The sequence below is a fragment of the Myotis yumanensis genome, unplaced genomic scaffold, assembly GCF_028538775.1.
Source record: "Myotis yumanensis isolate MYYU_CA2020_CCGP unplaced genomic scaffold, mMyoYum1.0.hap1 SCAF_1, whole genome shotgun sequence".
Classification (NCBI taxonomy): domain Eukaryota; kingdom Metazoa; phylum Chordata; class Mammalia; order Chiroptera; family Vespertilionidae; genus Myotis; species Myotis yumanensis.
Window position 1 is genome coordinate 69527711 of NW_027223752.1, and position 17054 is coordinate 69544764.

The 17054-nt window shown below is 44.1% G+C and overlaps 1 protein-coding gene and 1 pseudogene across 24 annotated transcripts in view; one reads left to right on the forward strand and one right to left on the reverse strand.

Annotated features, from left to right (window-relative positions):
- Positions 1-17054, forward strand: part of PPIP5K1 (diphosphoinositol pentakisphosphate kinase 1) — a 39604-nt gene that overhangs the window by 11597 nt on the left and 10953 nt on the right. For 5 of the 24 annotated variants that reach the window (XM_070423823.1, XM_070423833.1, XM_070423842.1 and 2 more), the window contains exons 19-30: positions 804-945; positions 1125-1348; positions 1675-1802; positions 2020-2134; positions 2312-2419; positions 3622-3738; positions 3888-4052; positions 6278-6427; positions 7044-7134; positions 9968-10093; positions 11032-11094; positions 15602-15784. In XM_070423823.1, the coding sequence (XP_070279924.1) occupies positions 804-945; positions 1125-1348; positions 1675-1802; positions 2020-2134; positions 2312-2419; positions 3622-3738; positions 3888-4052; positions 6278-6427; positions 7044-7134; positions 9968-10093; positions 11032-11094; positions 15602-15784 (1612 nt within the window). The remainder of the gene's footprint in view (positions 1-803; positions 946-1124; positions 1349-1674; positions 1803-2019; positions 2135-2311; positions 2420-3621; positions 3739-3887; positions 4053-6277; positions 6428-7043; positions 7135-9967; positions 10094-11031; positions 11095-15601; positions 15785-17054) is intronic. The other 19 variants (XM_070423962.1, XM_070423969.1, XM_070424002.1 and 16 more) reach the window with 12 other exon arrangements.
- LOC139016279 (small nuclear ribonucleoprotein E-like) lies at positions 12700-12971 on the reverse strand (annotated as a pseudogene).

The following is a 17054-nucleotide window of genomic DNA, read 5'->3' on the forward strand; positions in this document are numbered from 1 at the left end:
CCAGAATTAGCCCAACATAATTTTGATATCTTTTATTGGTCAAGCAGTCACAGGGTCAGTCTAAATCCAAGGGAAGGGGAAAGTGACAAAGAATTAATGACCATCTTTAATCCACCATAAGAACTGTGGACCTAAACTACTTTTTCCTCATTTTACAGATGAGGAAATCTAGGCTCAGAAGAATCTAAGCAACCTTTCAAGGTCACCCAGTTAGTATGAACCCAAGGAGTCTAACTCAAGAGCTCAGGATATTAGCCACTGCAGTATACTGCTTCACAGTATTAATCACAGTGGATGCCATTACACAATGTCATCCTTCTTCTTGTGTATCCAGGCCACTTTTGACTGAGGAACATATGCCAGACAATGATTTTCCACCAGCCAGGCCAAGGGACCCTACCCATGCATGAATTTCGTGCATTGGGCCTCTAGTGAGATATTATCTTTATTACCCACTCATGAAAACATTCTGTGAAGATTTTGAGGAATTTGAGTTTCATCTTTATTCCCCAGAATTTTCCATGTATTTTTTTTAGAACCCCCAAGAAAAGAACCTAGGTCTATTTTTATTTCCTCTGGACTCCAAGACTTTTAAGATCAACTCTTCATAAATGACTATGTGAAAGAGCAGTTCCCTCATCTGAAGGCTCTAGAACACCTGGTATGCCTAGTATCTTAAGAGTGCTCATTGGAGTGATTCAACAAACAGATATTATTTACAGGCAATCTCTGTAATAAGCTCACAGGAATCTGGGCAATTGGTACTTAGCCTCACTTGCTTTTCATCTCTCTGTTCCTCACAGCTGGCTCCAACTGGAAGCACTTCCCTGTTCAACTCCATGGCTGTCATTCAGAATCCTGTAAAGGTCTGTGATCAGGTATTTTCCCTGATTGAAAACCTTACTCACCAGATCCAGGAACGGATGCAGGACCCCAAATCTGTAGGTGGGTATGAATACTATCTTCCCTTCAAGGTTTTAGGTATGGATGGGTTCCTCAGACACTCTTGTGTCCTCTCTCCTAAATGACAAGACATCCTCATCTCTCTAGTTCTGCTTCAGATTTGTTAGGCTCTTTTGTTAGAGGTAAGTCTTGGCTTCTCTGACTGTCCGTCTTCCTTCCAGACGTGCAACTCTACCACAGTGAGACACTAGAGCTAATGCTACAGCGTTGGAGCAAGCTGGAGCGTGACTTTCGACAGAAGAGTGGACGCTATGATATCAGTAAGATCCCTGACATCTATGACTGTGTCAAGTATGATGTGCAGCACAATGCGAGTCTGGGACTTCAAGGCACAGCAGAGTTGCTACGTCTCTCTAAGGCATTGGCTGATGTGGTCATTCCCCAGGTGTGTCTCATAGAAGGGGTCTAACCTGGGGATAGGGGCATTGGGTAAGAAAGGAGAGAAAAGGTAGAAGGGAGGGGTGGTATTGGTACCAGAGGAAGGAAACTTAGAGAAGGAATTAGTTGAGTTGCTACAAGTCTCAGGGTCTACTCTGGCTCTGAGTAAGTGTAACAGACTAACCGAGGAGAAACCTGGAGAGGGGGAATATGGTGGATATGAAAAAAGCCCTAGACCTGAGGTGAAGACAAGCTTGATCTTGAGCCTGAGAATATGAGGCGAGAGGAAGACAGGATTCATTGAGATACTTATTCCTGGCCTATGGCCCCTAGGAGTACGGGATCAGTCGGGAGGAGAAACTGGAAATTGCCGTGGGCTTCTGTCTTCCACTGTTGCGGAAGATACTACTTGACCTGCAGAGAACCCACGAGGATGAGTCTGTCAACAAGCTGCATCCCCTGTGAGGGAGGGCTGGGAGGGGTACTGGATGGAGGGAGGGGCATGTCAGGGGAGCCATTAGGGGAATCCAGACTGGGACAGCTTGGGAAACCAAGAATAGGAGGAAGGGATACTGGGATGGACAGGAGAGAAGTCTTTGAGGGGGAGGAGGAAGTTTGTGGAGGGGTGGGAAGCTTCCAGATTATTCGATGGTGTGAGTGACTTAGCTATTACCTCAGGTATTCCCGAGGAGTGCTCTCCCCAGGCCGCCACGTTCGAACACGTCTCTATTTCACCAGTGAAAGCCATGTCCACTCCCTACTCAACGTCTTCCGTTACGGGGGACTTCTTGATGTAAGGATCTTTCTTCTTCCTTCAGCCTATGAGCATCCTTTTCAGCATTCTTTTACTCTCCTCCTCATGTTTTTGTTTTGTTTTTTTTTCTGCAAGCTTTCTCTGGTCTTCTTGTCCCTCTGCCCATCCCCAGACTCCCTTGGCAAGCATTGCCTCACTTCTCCTTGTGCTCGGTAGGAAACCAAGGATGCACAATGGCAGCGAGCCTTGGCTTACCTTAGTGCCATCTCGGAGCTCAACTACATGACCCAGATTGTCATCATGCTCTATGAGGACAACACACAGGTGAGGAGCCAACAGGATGGGATGAGGAGAGGGCCCCTTCTTTCTGCTCCGTCCTCTTTTAGGAAAAAACTGGTTTAGCCTTAGAATTTGTCAAATCCATCCAGGTGTGGCACTTAGGTACAGCATGACACAGAGCATCTAGAGCAGCAGTTCTCAACCTGTGGGTCACGACCTCTTTAGGGGTTGAATGACCCTTTCACAGGGGTCCCCTAAGACCATCAGAAAACACATATTGAATATATAATTACATATTGTTTTTGTGATTAATCACTGTGTTTTAATTATGTTCAATTTATAACAATGAAAATACATCCTGCATATCAGATATTTACGATTCATAACAGTAGCAAAATTACAGTTATGAAGTACCAACGAAAATAGCCGAAACTGGTTTGGCACAGTGGATAGAGCGTCAGCCTGCGGTCTGGGGGGTCCCAGGTTCGATTCCGGTCAAGGGCATGTACATGGGTTGCGGGCACATCCCTGGTGGGAGATGTGCAGGAGGCAGCTGATCGATGTTTCTCTCTCATCGATGTTTCTAACTCTCTATCTCTCTCCCTTCCTCTCTGTAAAAAATCAATAAAATATATTTAAAAAAAAAAAAAAAAGAAAAGAAAATAATTTTATGGTTGGGGGTCACCACAACATGAGGAACTGTATTAAAGGGTCGCGGCATTAGGAAGGTTGAGAACCACTGATCTAGAGGTTCCTACTGGAAAAGAAAAGGTGTTTTGGGATGGTGTTGAGCCAGAGAGATACCACAGAACATAGCTCTGGTATTAGGGAGAGTATGGAATTTGGGACATGTTATAATGATTCTTTTTTTTTCTCAAAAATTGTTATACATATACCTTCTTCATCTGGCTGCACAAAGATATCTTTAAATGTCCTGCTATATGCACTGTAGCAAAGCTGAATTATTGTGGGAGATGGATTGGGAGGGTCGTAGAAGTGGAAGTTGGAAAGTCATGCCAAACGGTTCATCTCAAACAGTAGAGGTGAGGGAATGAGGATCCTGTAGTAACTCTGGACTATAGTTAAAAGGAAGCTCTAATAAACCAGCCCCAGAGTGAAGTAAGACACTGGTACCTCAGCCCTGGGGAGGATACATTCTCTTGAGTTCCTCTCTGTTGTCCCTGCCTGGTCTTCCACCACCATATCCAGCTCCTCCAACTCTCCCTTCATCTGGTGATGCCCCATAGGATCCCTTATCAGAGGAACGATTCCATGTGGAGCTGCACTTCAGCCCTGGAGTGAAAGGTGTCGAGGAAGAAGGCAGTGCACCAACTGGCTGTGGATTCCGTCCAGCCTCTTCTGAGGTGGGTCAGAGTGCTGGGATTTGGGACTGGAGGATTTAGGAACCAAGTGGTTGGGAAACTTGGAAACAGTACAGTGAGGTAAAAGGTTTGGGAAGTCTGAGATCAGGAGCCTGGGAGCCATTAATACGTCTCCTGTGCCTGTTGCATAGAATGAGGAGATGAAAACCGACCAAGGCAGCATGGAGAACCTGTGCCCAAGGAAGGCATCAGATGAGCCAGACCGTGCATTGCAGACTTCACCCCAGCCCTCTGAGGGTCCTGGCCTCCCAAGGAGATCACCCCTCATTCGTAACCGAAAAGCTGGCTCCATGGAGGTAATGGGAGTGGCTTGGGAGAAAGAAGTGGTGGAAGTGCTCATAGGACAATATCCATGAATCCTCTGAATCCCCTTGAGGGATGATTCTTGGGACCTTAAGCAGAGTTCTCCTACCCCTGATGGATATGTTTTACTTAATCTCTTTTTCAAAGCCAGTCTCCAAATAATGCTCCTTTAAACTGGTTACTACTTCTGAGGTTAAAGAGATGCCAGTGAGAGGTGCCTGAGAGAGAAGGATTTTAAGAGATGAGCATGAGAAGGAGGCCTCTGGATGAATTTAAAAAGGCTTCTTTAAAAGGAAATCTAGTAGAAACAGTATGAGCTCTGGTATGAAATTGCAGTCCAATACTTAGAAGCTGTGTGACCATTGACAATTAACTTCTCCAAGCCTTAATTTTTTTCATCTATAAAGTTTAAGTAATATCCACCATATAGCCAGAACCAGTTTGGCTCAGTGGATAGAGCGTCACCCTGCAGACTCAAGGGTCCCAGGTTCGATTCCGGTCAAGGGCATATACCTTGGTTGCGGGCACATCCCCAGTGGGGGGGTGCAGGAGGCGGCTGATCAATGTTTCTCTCTCATCGATGTTTCTAACTCTCTATCCCTCTCCCTTCCTCTCTGTAGAAAATCAATAAAACATATTTAAAAAAATTCTTTAAAAAAAAATCCACCATATAGATGCTCAGTAAATAGTACTTACTATGATAACAATGCAATTGGTATTAAAGGCTAGACCCTCTCCATCTCTTTTTTGCCTTGGGTAAAAATTATAGCTCAACAGGAGCAAATATGTGGTACTTTAAATTAATCCTTTTAGTCCGGCCAGTGTGACTCAGTTCATTGAGCGTCAGCCCATGAACCAGGAAGTCACTGTTCAATTCCTGGTTAGGACATATGCCTGATTGCAGGGTTGATCCCTAGTAGGGGGCATGTAGAAAGCAGCCATTGATGTTTCTCTCTCATCCATGTTTCTTCTATCTCTCTCTCCCTCTCCCTTCCTCTCTCTGAAATCAGTAAAAACATATTTTTTAAAAAATTAATCCCTTTAGGATTATCTATACTAGAAAGGGAATGAAGTCTGAAAGTCTATGTTCCCCTTGTTCTAATGAGCAGGCTTATGGCCATGGCCTGTGTTCTGCTGTTCTTGGAGTTTGTCTCTAGTCCTGTAGCCTAGGGGAAGGAACTGTTGTAAATCTCACATGTATCTAGCTAACCTTTCTGGGGTTTTGGTCTGTTTCTCATGGAAAGATTCTTGTCCTTTTGGGCCCTGTTACACTCTTTTTGACCCCATAATTTATCCGGGTCTCAGGGACTCTGACTGTCTGATTTGAGTCCTGTTTTTATAGATGAATCTGTTCACGTATCTGTGTGCCAGCTCTGTCTTAAAGGAATTGGTCTTTCCATTTTAGGGGATATCTCAGAAGAATCTATAACTAGCTTGCGTAGGTTCAGCAAGAGATTTACAGTTAAGATTTTGGAGAAACCTGAGAAGGCAAACTAGTCTGTGTTCTGGACTCATCTTTTTCTTCCTGAAGATTTTAAAGTGGATTTGAAGTTGTGAATACTCAGTTTCTTTGGGTGGGATATGCATCATTTTCCCTGAGAGGTGTAAGTTAACTCAGTATCCACAGTACACTAGTACCCTTCAGGTTCATGTGAATAGATGAAATGGATAGAATGACATAATCTTCCATCAATAAACTGCTCCTCCCCCTCTGAAAGTCTTCCCGTTCACATAGTCTGCAGTCTCTCTGGCCCTGCTGTGCTTTACCCCCTTTTCCTTCTGGTTTAAGCAGTTAAGAGACATAGGAAAGGCAGAGCTCTGTGTATCATATCTCAGATTTGATGCGATGGACATTTCTTTCAGGCCTATAGGAAGCTTCCTGTTGTGATCACATTTCTTTCTTTCAATTACTAGTGTAGCTTATCCAGGATAATGGTTGCCCAAGATGTGTTCCTTCAATTTGCAAGAAAATCTTCTGTCTTCTCCTTGGTCACACAGCCTTTTAATATTAATATGTCTCTCCTGTTCTATATTATCCCTATCAATTACAACCCTTCCTCATCCCTTCTCCTCTTGCTTTGGGCTATTTTAGAATACAAAATCTGTGACCTTCATTTTCTCCAGTCCTAAAATTAGGTCTGCCCAGTAGGCACTGGGGCTTTCGGGGGCCTGGGGGTTAAAGGAGCCTTGACCGGCTTTCCACCCGGTCTGATTTCAGGTCATGAACATGCAGTGCACAGGGAACCTGGACCTGATCCCCTTGCGGGGACGGCGCCGCAGGAGGTCAGGAGACCTCCCCCGGCCTTCCCCAGCCATCGGCCTACAGCCCCGGGCTGTGTCCACCACTCACCTGGCCTCCTGCACACAGGTGTTCCTCCCTACTTCATCTTCCTTTTCTGCCTCTGTCTTTGCCTTTTGGGATTTAGGGATTCAGAACACTGTTGGGGTTGGGGTGGGTATATGTACGTGGGGGGTTGTATGATTGGACCCTTGTGGGCTTTTTAGAAATCAGTTTCATGTCTCTAAAAGTGGAGGGGCGGGCTTCTCGGTTCAGATAAAAGACTGAGTATAGTTTCCATAGCCACAGCTATCTCATGGAAAGAAGAGAGGGCCAGACTTTATTTCTTATTGTATCTGAGCTATTGTCATTAGCTTGCTGAGTCCTGCAGAGAGATAGATAGTATTAAGGAACCCTGCTCTGCTGAGAACTGAGAATGGTTGAATAATGATTTCTCAGATTTGGGATGGGAGGACAAGGGGCACAGACATCTTGGAAATAGACATGCCTTCTAGTATAGAAGGATTCTCTGGACAGTTTCCTTTTGCTCTGCAAACTACACTCTGTTTCCTTTTCTTCCTCCTCCTCCTTAAAAGATCCTTTGGTTCTTCCAAACTTTCTGACATTGCTTCGCTTTGTAGGGGCAGGAATTCAGGATCTGCTGAATCGAGTTGCAAATGGTAACATAGAGTCCTTTTTTCTGCAGGTGCTTTCTGAGACTTCGTCTTCCAGGCCTGGCGGCTACCGGCTCTTTTTGTCTTCACGGCCACCTACGGAGATGAAGCAGAGTGGCCTAGGTATGGTTTTCCAGCTTCTCTCACCTGTTGTTGGGAAAGGGTGTCTGTCTGTCCTTCAGAGTTTTATTGTGGGAATTGGGGTCATCCAGTGAGTAGAATTGTCTGGTGGGGCTAGGGAGGATGAATTTGGAGAAGCCGTATTTAGGTGTGAACTTTGATCCCAATGACTATTTCAATTCCAGGAAGGTGTTTGTCTTCTGGTTTTCTATACCAATCCCCCTTTCTCTGACTGAAGGGCATTTTTTGGCTTCTCCTCTCATTCCTTATCTGTCCCTCCAGTCTAGCCCAGACCTTAAGGGGCCATGGAGACTCTGAATCTTCAGAGTTATCAGAGACAGAGCTATAAATAGAGGTACTCATGAACCCTATAAGTGTCATATTCCTCATTTGGAGAATTTGTGCCATGTCTTTCTCTGAGATCTGTGTTTATTATATCCTTGCTCTGACCCTTCCTATCTCCATGCCCTCTCCATCATCTCTCCTAATCCTGTAATTTTTTTTCCTTCCTTCCTGAAAATTGAGGGACAAATCTGAGACTGGTATAGAGGCAGAGGCTTCTCTCAGGACTTTGAGGGAATGTCTCTTGATTTTTTTTTTTTTGATTCCTGGAGAGGGGTGGAGAACATCATTCAACCTTTCCTCAGAACACAGACTGCAGGAAGGACCAAGCCTCAGAGGGTATTGTATTCTTTGGGAGTGGGGAGTGGTCCTTGGGAGGGGCTATCTTTGAACACAGTGCCTTGTGGACCAGTAACTAAAAATGGCAGGTAGCGATAATTGTGTGGGGTCTGGGCTTGGTCCCCTGGCTCTTTCTATCTTGTCCTATATTCTCTTCATTTAGCTCCTTTGGTTTTTCTGTTACCTTTCTTTTTGGCAGCCAATTTCTTGGCCCCAAAATGGTCAGCATTTGGACCAGCAGAGAAAGATTTTGGTAACTTTCCAGGCTAATTTTATGGGAGTAGGTTGCCTTCTAGATTCCTGAAATGAGATAGATGGTTTGGGTCATGAAAAATAAATGACAGATGTACACATCTGTGATACAGCCTTCTAATCCCAGAAGTCCCAGTAAAGAATAGATTTCAAGTAGGCTTGAAAAGAGGATAGGTGTGTCTGGCCCAGTTAAGTGGGAGTGCTGTCATGAACAAGGCAGAGGTATCAGCATGGTAATTGACAGATGGTGTTGGTAAGGTGGAGACTACCCTCTGAGATGATCCAAGAACTGAGCAGGACAGGATGGCAGGACTGCACCAGAACATTACTTAGTAGAGGAAATAAAAAAGCTTGGGGTGGTCGGGGACAAAGCCAGCTAGTTTCAGATTCTCTGAAGAAAAACAGACAATTTATCAACCTTTATTACTTTCTGAAACCTCATTCTAGAGCCTGTTTGAGAACGAAAGGTAGAAGAAGTTACTGCATAGAAGAGCAGTCCTGAATTCAAGGGTGGAGATTACTAGCCATCTGAGCTTTCTTAATTTCTGTGGTGACCCCAAAATGCTGGGACCCCTGAAACTATGGCCCCTTCTTTGTGGGATCAAAAGAAACTGACCTCCTCCCTACTTTATTCATCTTTCCTATGAATGTTAAGTTCTCAAGCCAAACCCAGGGTCTTGTCTAAGATGGATTTGGAAGTAGAGGGGCAAATGCCACAAACTTGGGTGTTAGTCTTATCTCTTCCTTCCCACTCTGTCCTCATGGGCTATATATGGTAGGAGAAAGGACTATGAGTCCCAATCCTACTCTTGATCAAATATTTGGGACGATGACTGACTTGATTTATTTGCTTCAGAGATTTTTCAAGTTTTATTTATTTCTCTGATTGGCAATAGGGTTCTCTTAGATTTCTTTGGACATCTGATTTGGAGCATAGGGCTTAAAAGACAAACTTTTGAGAGCAGGGAAAATCATCTTTTTTGTTGTTTCCTGCTCACTAGGTCCTCCTTAGTAGGGTGCTCTGCACATAGTAGGCATACCATACATATAATCACCTGACTTTTCACATGCCTTTCAATTTGTGTCCATCTTCACTTCAGAAACAATCTGTTTCTTCTTGATAAAAAAAAATAACTTTTTTTTTTCCCTAATTGAATACAGTTGATCCTCGGAGTCATGAGATCTGGATTCTAGTCCAACTTAGCTCCTAACAAACTGTATGATCTTGAGCAAATGAGGTCCCTTTTGAATCTCAGTGTCTTCATCTGTAAAATGAGAGGGTCAAACTGGATAATTTTTCAGCTTTAAAAATTCAGTGAATCTCATACTTCCTTTCTTGGGAAAGGTAAAAAAGGCCTAAATGGAGATAGAAGGGAGGGAATGTTGGATGAAAAACTTAGGAGAAATTGGAACTTATGAGAACTTGGGATTTGAGCTGAGTGCTCAAAACTTAGTCTGTAGTTTCAATCAAAGTTCTTTACTTTTAACCTATAAGGGATTAGATATCTGGGTTCTTTGAACCTTATATCCAGAGTAAGGAACGCGGAATCAAATCTAGGATATATAGAGTGATTGCCTATTCTTTTAGCATTCCTGAGAGCCATGTGGAAAGCATAGTCTACCTCTTTCAGTAGCTTTGAGTCCCCTAATATCACTAACCCTGTATTGTAGTGATCCCTTGTATCAGCCATGTAGATCTTCAGGAGAATCCCTACTTCGCTTGCTCAGTATAGCTATGAAAGTAGTGAAAGCTGTTTGTGGCTGTGTGTAGTAGCCACAAGATGGTGGCTCTGAATGGCTGTGTGTGTGTGTGTGTATCTTGATGTTGTCATGTGACGTTGTGTGTACTTCTGTGTGGTAATTGCAGCTTTGCGTGGCTACTAATGCACTCCCGGCCTTGCAGGCTCACAGTGCACAGGGCTATTCAGCACCACAGTGCTGGGTGGCTCCTCCAGCGCCCCGAATCTTCAGGACTACGCCCGCAGCCATGGCAAAAAGCTACCACCTGCCAGTCTGAAGCATCGAGATGGTATGTGGGTGGGTTTGGGGGAGCAAGTCTTTTCTTCATTTGTCCTCCAGCAAGGACACAGTTCAAGTTCTATTTATGCTTAAGATGGCACTGATGCTGGCCTTATAACAAGTTTATTCATCAGTTATAGAGGGGAGAAGGAACCAAGGCCTCATCCACCTCCATTTGCACTCTCTCTCACCATACAAGTATTACTTATTTATGCTTATCCCTTCATGAACTCCCACATACAGCCCTGCTACATCAACTTACTCCACCTCTATATTCTTTCCTGGATTCTGGTATATAGGGGTAAGGACCAAGGAGGATGATCAGGAAGAATGTAGTAGGGTCTTGATTAAAATCCTGGAAATCAGGGTTGGGGAAGTTGCTTAGCAAAGTCTGGAAAGATAATATGGAAAGAGACTGGGGGAAGGGATGAAAGTTTCTACAAATATTTTATTTCTAGCCCTAACCAGTTTGGCTCAGTGGATAGAACATCAGCCTGCGGACTCAAGGGTCCCAGGTTCGATTCCGGTCAAGGGCATGTACCTTGGTTGCCCGCACATCCCCAGTAGGGAGTGTGCAGGAGGCAGCTGATCGATGTTTCTCTTTCATCGATGTTTCTAACTCTCTATCCCTCTCCCTTCCTCTCTGTAAAAAATCAATAAAATATATATATTTTTTAAAAATATTTTATTTCTAAATGATGAAAAAGAGGATGTGGTGGTGAAATTAGAGTTGTTTGTAGGGCTGTATCGTGGTAGAGATGACACATGGATTCCTAAGGAGAGATACTAAAGGAAAAAAAATTGAAATGTGGTAGTTAGGAATCTAAGGGTCGGGGTGGGAGCAGGTCATGTACTAACTGTAAAGAACAGAGTATGTTGCTGGCAAATTCCAGAGCAGAGGGTGGGGACAGGTGTGGGTATAATCCCCATGATGTCTTTTCTCCTCAGAGTTCTTGTTTGTCCCGGCCGTAAAACGATTTTCTGTGTCGTTTGCAAAGCATCCGACTAACGGTACGTTTGCTTCTGATTCAGTGTCATTCATCATCACCATGTCACCTCCAGACACTTAACCTCTGAGTTCTGACACTGATTGTTCCTCTCCTACCACTGTGTCAACACCCTGCTGTCTCTGAATGAAACACTTACTAAGTGTCCCTCTTGGGACATATCCCTTGTGTGACAAACCTTAGCCTTGGCTGCAGCCTGGCTGCCCTATCCCTGTAGCAACTCAGGGTATTACTTCCATGGTCACCATCATCACCACTGTGTCACTTTTTTCAGCATCATCACCAAAACATTCATCCTCTCTCTTTCCCATCACATGACTGCTGGGCTTTGTACAAACATGATAATGGTTCCCCATCTTAAGAAGAAAATAGTATTTCCTATATTATCCTTATTTCTTCTTTCCAGCCCCAACCCCACAACTCAGCTGATGTAATTTTTACCTTCCTATTTTTTTCTCCAACTCTTTTGTTGGAGTGGATCACTAGTTTGTTTCCCTCGGGAGCAATGCTGCAGTTCCCAGCTCCCAAACCTACCTATAAGGACATTGGTCTTGAGTATATAGTCTCCCATCTCCATATTCCTGTATCCTACCATTATGTGTACTTGGTGTGGTTCTTGTGCTCCTGACATCTGCTTTATGTTACTACTAACCTAGGGCCTGGGCTTAGAAAACAGGAGCCCAAATTAATCTGGGGAAAAAGAGAAAAAGAAAGGAGTAGGAGATAGTAGGTAAAGGAAAAAGAATTATACCTCGAGTTTTTACATGTGATTTCCATGTAGCCCTAGCCTGCCTAAGGCACTGCGGTCTCAGGCTTGAAGTGATGAGTTTAGATGTCTGTTGGGATTCTAGGGGAGCTTAGGAGTGAGTGATGTAATAACATTTCAGGAATATTGGAGAACTGGGTCTACCCACACAAAGATGGGAGACCCAAAACTGAAGGGCCGTGCTCTCTTTGTAGGGCATGGCAGGAGAACCCCAGGGCTCACTCCCTGTTTTATCTTTTATATCTTTTTAAATTTATTTTAGAGGAAGGGAGAGGAAGGGAGAGAGAGAGAGAGAAAGAAAGAAACATCGATGTGAGAGAGAAACATCGATCGTTTGCCTCCCACATGTGCCCTGACCGGGACCAAACCCACAGCCTGGGTATGTGCCTTGACCAGGAATTGAACCCGCCCCTTTTTGGTGTGCGGGATGATGCTCCAACCAACTGAGCCATGTAAATTTTTTTAATAAAAACAATTCTACAGCATTTACTGTCATCTGGCAATAAAATAAGGGTAATGAAAGCAATATTAATAAATGTTTGCCCTAACCGGTTTGGCTCAGTGGATAGAGCATCAGCCTGCAGACTGAAAGGTCCCAGGTTCAATTCCGGTCAGGGGCGTGTACCTTGGTTGCAGGCACATCCCCAGTGGGAGGTGTGCAGGAGGCAGCTGATCGATGTTTCTCTCTCATCGATGTTTCTAACTCTCTATTCCTCTCCCTTCCTCTCTGTAAAATATCAATAAAATATATTTAAAAAAATAAATGTTTAACTATACTTCCAACAAAGGACACCTACAAAACACAAATTGCTTCTCAGCAGTTTCTCACTTTGTTAGTCATTTCTAGTTGGAGACACTTTAGAGCAGAGTAATATCTCCTTTTAGCATGATCCGACCTAGTTGTTTTCTTGACTTTTTTTTAGAATGAATCTCTTCTACATCATCTAATACAAGGTTCATATACTCATCAAAACCAATGATGCAGCCCTCTATCCACATAACACTTGCTCAAAAAGCCATACCTGAATCCAAGATCTGTTTTGCAAGTATCTGAAGATGAGGTTGATGGGCTGCACCATCACCTGCAGCTTTTGGCCCTGGCCACTGTATGCCATGGTGGAAAGCTAACAAAGACCACACTAAGCCACGTGCTACCCCAGAAAGCTAAATCTGGAATCTATCCTTTATATCTTCAGTTTCTTGTGCAGTGTCTCTTGTCTTACAGATAAATCTAGTTTTGTTATATATAGTTTTCTTCTGTCCAAGCGCTAAGATTTTCTGAGGGAGGTGAAATTAGCTTGGTTTTCTGGCTGGAAAATCCTCCAGGTACTGATCCTCTCTGTTCCTCAGCTAGTGGCAGCTGCTAGATTTTAGCCTTCTTAGGCCATACAATTCCACTAGTCACTGCTGAAATCTCCCCAGCTTGACTAGCCTATACTTGTTCAATTTATACCCCTACCCAAGCTCCCATTTGTGCCTGTGACAGGAGCTCTCCATTAAGAGTGGCATAGCTGTACCTTAACATTTAGCTTTACACTCTTCTGGCCTTCATGTGCCACAATCTTCTCCAGAGTAGAACCTCATGTACAAACCCCAACCCCACAGCCTGGGACTTGGACATGGAGACATGTTTCTTAGGGTACAGAATATAATACCAGAACTTGGGCCCCTGAAATCAGAGTTAAATTATAGATCTCCTAATTCTTAGGCTCTAGCAGGAAAGATCCAAATTCATAAAGCAGATCCTCAAACCTTATCCTCTAATTTCCTGAAGCCTTGGTTAGCAGCCTCATCAGTTGAAAAAAAGAAGAATTAATTCTACCAAAAGGAGGAGAGGAAGAAAGCCCTGGAAAATTCAGGTATAGTGCAGGAGGACAAATTCAAGATCTCTTCCAACACCCTGCACAGTTTCTCAGGGGTCTTCTGGCCTTTGTTCTTCTTGTACTTGAGCTTGGGGGCTACAGTGCTTGATAACCAGAATCTGGGACCTAATTCTTGGCAATAGGAGAAATTTAGACCTATTATATCTCTTGCTGAAAATTATCTAGATTTAATTTGGCCCTCTGGACAACAGGAGAGCTCTACCCCATGGCCAAATCTTGCTTGACTGACTGAGCAATTACAGAGTGGATGTGCTGCCTGCAATTGCTTGTGGGAGATTAGTCACAACATTGTGCCAGTCTACTGTCCCATCATGGCAACAAGTCTGGCTTTGAAATAACAGCTAGGAAAACTGGGCCTGGCTTTAGAAGAGAGGCAAGGGAATGCTGTCTCCTTGCTTTGATGGGAGAACATCTCTCAGCCATCATTGCCTCTATTCCTGATAAGCTTTGGCCACATCCTGCCTACGTCAAGTATACATATGTGGCCCATTACTAAACTGCACACTGAACTCACCAAAGTAAACTAATATTGGAAAAGAGACTGTGGCTCACTCTTATCCAGAATGTCAGAGTGTGCCAGTTATATTTGCCACATCCATTTATTTCCTAGGGACCCACACAACTGTCTGACCATTGGTACAGTTAGTGCTTGACTAGAGCTGAAACCTCTCTTGACATTCAAACTAAGGTCTCTGGAATTTATAGTTTCATGGGATTACCCCATGTAACAAGTTCTGGTCTGGGAGTTCTGAGCAGTCATCCTCAGCTACTTTGATCCTACCTTTGCTATACCAACATCCTGTCATCAGGTCTTAAGACCCCATATCTTTTCCCCAGGATCTTTTCCCTATTGTTCCTGGGGCTTATTGTATGATGAGGTCTCACTCGCCCCTTCTTTTAGACTTACTGTGTGATGCCAACCCTCTTCTACATGCCTTTCACTATCTTCAACCTTTTGCAGCTCAATCACATATATCCACAAAGTTTGCCAAGCATATAAAATAATAAGTGGTTCAGGACTGAAGCTTTTCCACTGACCAGCTGAACAAAATGCAATTAGACTTACCAGCAGTAGGAAGAAAATATAAAATTATCTAACTTTTGGCTTCTGTAATGGATACAGTATCTCCAAAGTCCTGAGATTTATGCAAACATTTTTTGAGTCTATATATTTGAACAAGAATAAAGGATGATTAGCCAGTAATAGCATTTTCACATATTGATTCTGTTTTTTAAATGCTCTGTTTTACACAGGCTTTCCTGCCAATCTCCTATGCCTGCTGTCTAACAACAGCCATATCTGTGTCTATCTTAGAGTTTGGTCCAGAGAGCTGCCCTGAGCCCTTAGGAGCCTTTTTAGCTTCAAACTTTATCTTGATAACTCTATACCATTCTTGACATTCTTCTCCGAATGACTTTGAATCTTTTTATCTCTATCCCAATCTCATAAATATATTGGACTGAGAAGTAGGACCTATCCAGAGTTTGTCCAAAAATGATCTGTGATTCTGGGCCTCTAGACAAGGCTCCCACAGAACTCCAAAGCCCGCTTACCCTCTTCAGAATGATGTGACTTCTGTCGGCACTGAATTATGCTCAGTGAGAAAGGGGAGGGCCTTATTGTATGATGAGGTCTCACTAGCCCCTTCTTTTAGACTTACTGTGTGATGCCAACCCTCTTCTTTTCCTGCAAGAGATTCCCAGTGGCTCTGACCATCTCTGCTTCTTTCTCAGCTCACTTTTGAGCTGAGTGGCTCCACTTCCCAGTAATGCTTGTGCCAGTCAGTGCCCCCCTCATTGTCTCTCCCTCTTCTCTTTCTTTATCTTTGTGCTTCCTGCCGTGGTACCCCTACCCCCTGCAGAGCTGCTGGATGACCAGCACCCTGTGGTCCGGTTGCTGCGCCGTTTTTCCTCTGACTGCCCAGGGGGCCAGCCAGTCTCCTTGGATGCCACGCTGGCGCATCACCTGCACCAGTGCTCCTACCACCTGCGCCTCTTCCGGAACTGGCTGCGCTCAGGCCAGGATGACCCCGAGTGCCTCTACGGTACCCCCTGCCACCAAGCTGGCTGCTGCCACTACCCTGGCTGAGACTGACTGCTTGGCTTATTGCACTTCTGGCAGGAGAGCCCACTTAATCCTTTCTTTTATTTAACCTCAGGTTATGTGACTTGCATTTTAGTTGCTTGGATGGGATTGGGGCCAGACTGCCTGGTAGTTATAGCATTGGCTGCTCATTCCTTCCTCACTGCCTCCTAATGCTACCCATTCCCAATTCTATTCAGTACAGGGTTAGTTTCTTGCCGTGGATTCTGTTCTTATCTCTATAACCTTCTACTACCACCATCTTCAAATCCAAACATTTTTCTACCCACTCTGAGGATCTAGAGACTGTCCCTCTCTTGCTCTCCTACCACTAGAATACAGGGGGAAACTGAGGCACAGAAATCTCAGTCGAATCCTTGAAGCCAACAAGAGCCAGAGGTTAGAAGATAATCAGGTATAATTCTTTTGATGTTTTAGTCATTAGTGAACAGGAGGCTATGTCTTGCATAGATATTGCTGTCCTGCCTACTCTTAGTTCATTTAGGGAGACATAGAGGAGGCACGGGAAAGACTGGGGACTGAAAAAGTGGTTGGGATGTGTGCTTCTTGGTTCTCCAATGGGGAAATTTTTTCAATAGGCCCTGGGATTAGGATTTAGGTTTGCCCTGTATCCTACTCAGAGTGGTGGACCTACATTGGAATTATTGGGTTCAGAGCAGAGAATCAGTACTTATTATTTCTCCTAAGGGGGTTTCCTCATTTTCCTGATGGGATGGAAAAAACCTAACAAGTCTGGGGTCTTCCAGTGAGAACAGAAGGGAGAAGCTTTGATGTGATGGAAATGACCAAGAAAGAACTTCCATTCCCCAGCCTATTCATGCATGTGATTTTCCTGGGCTGAGCTCCATATGTACTGCATGCCCTCCAGCTTGCTTCTAGACATTCTAGCCTTTCTACCCATATCCTAAATCTGCATGAACCCCTTCTCAGATTACATGTCCTTCACCTTAATCTGGTTCTCTTATACATGACCCCTGAAACCTGCTATTTCTTTCCAGCTCCATGACCTCCCTAACCTCATTTAGACCTACAATTTCACCCATTACTTATGTACTTTTGTTTTATTCCCCCAGAAAGTATAAGAGCAATGTGGGTGTTTACCCTATTGGGATTCTGTGTATTTTTCCATGAGACATTGCAAGCTCTCCATAGGTAGGGTGAGAGGTGTTTTACCTGGAGGCCTTAGCAGGTAGACTTTTTAGGAAATCTGA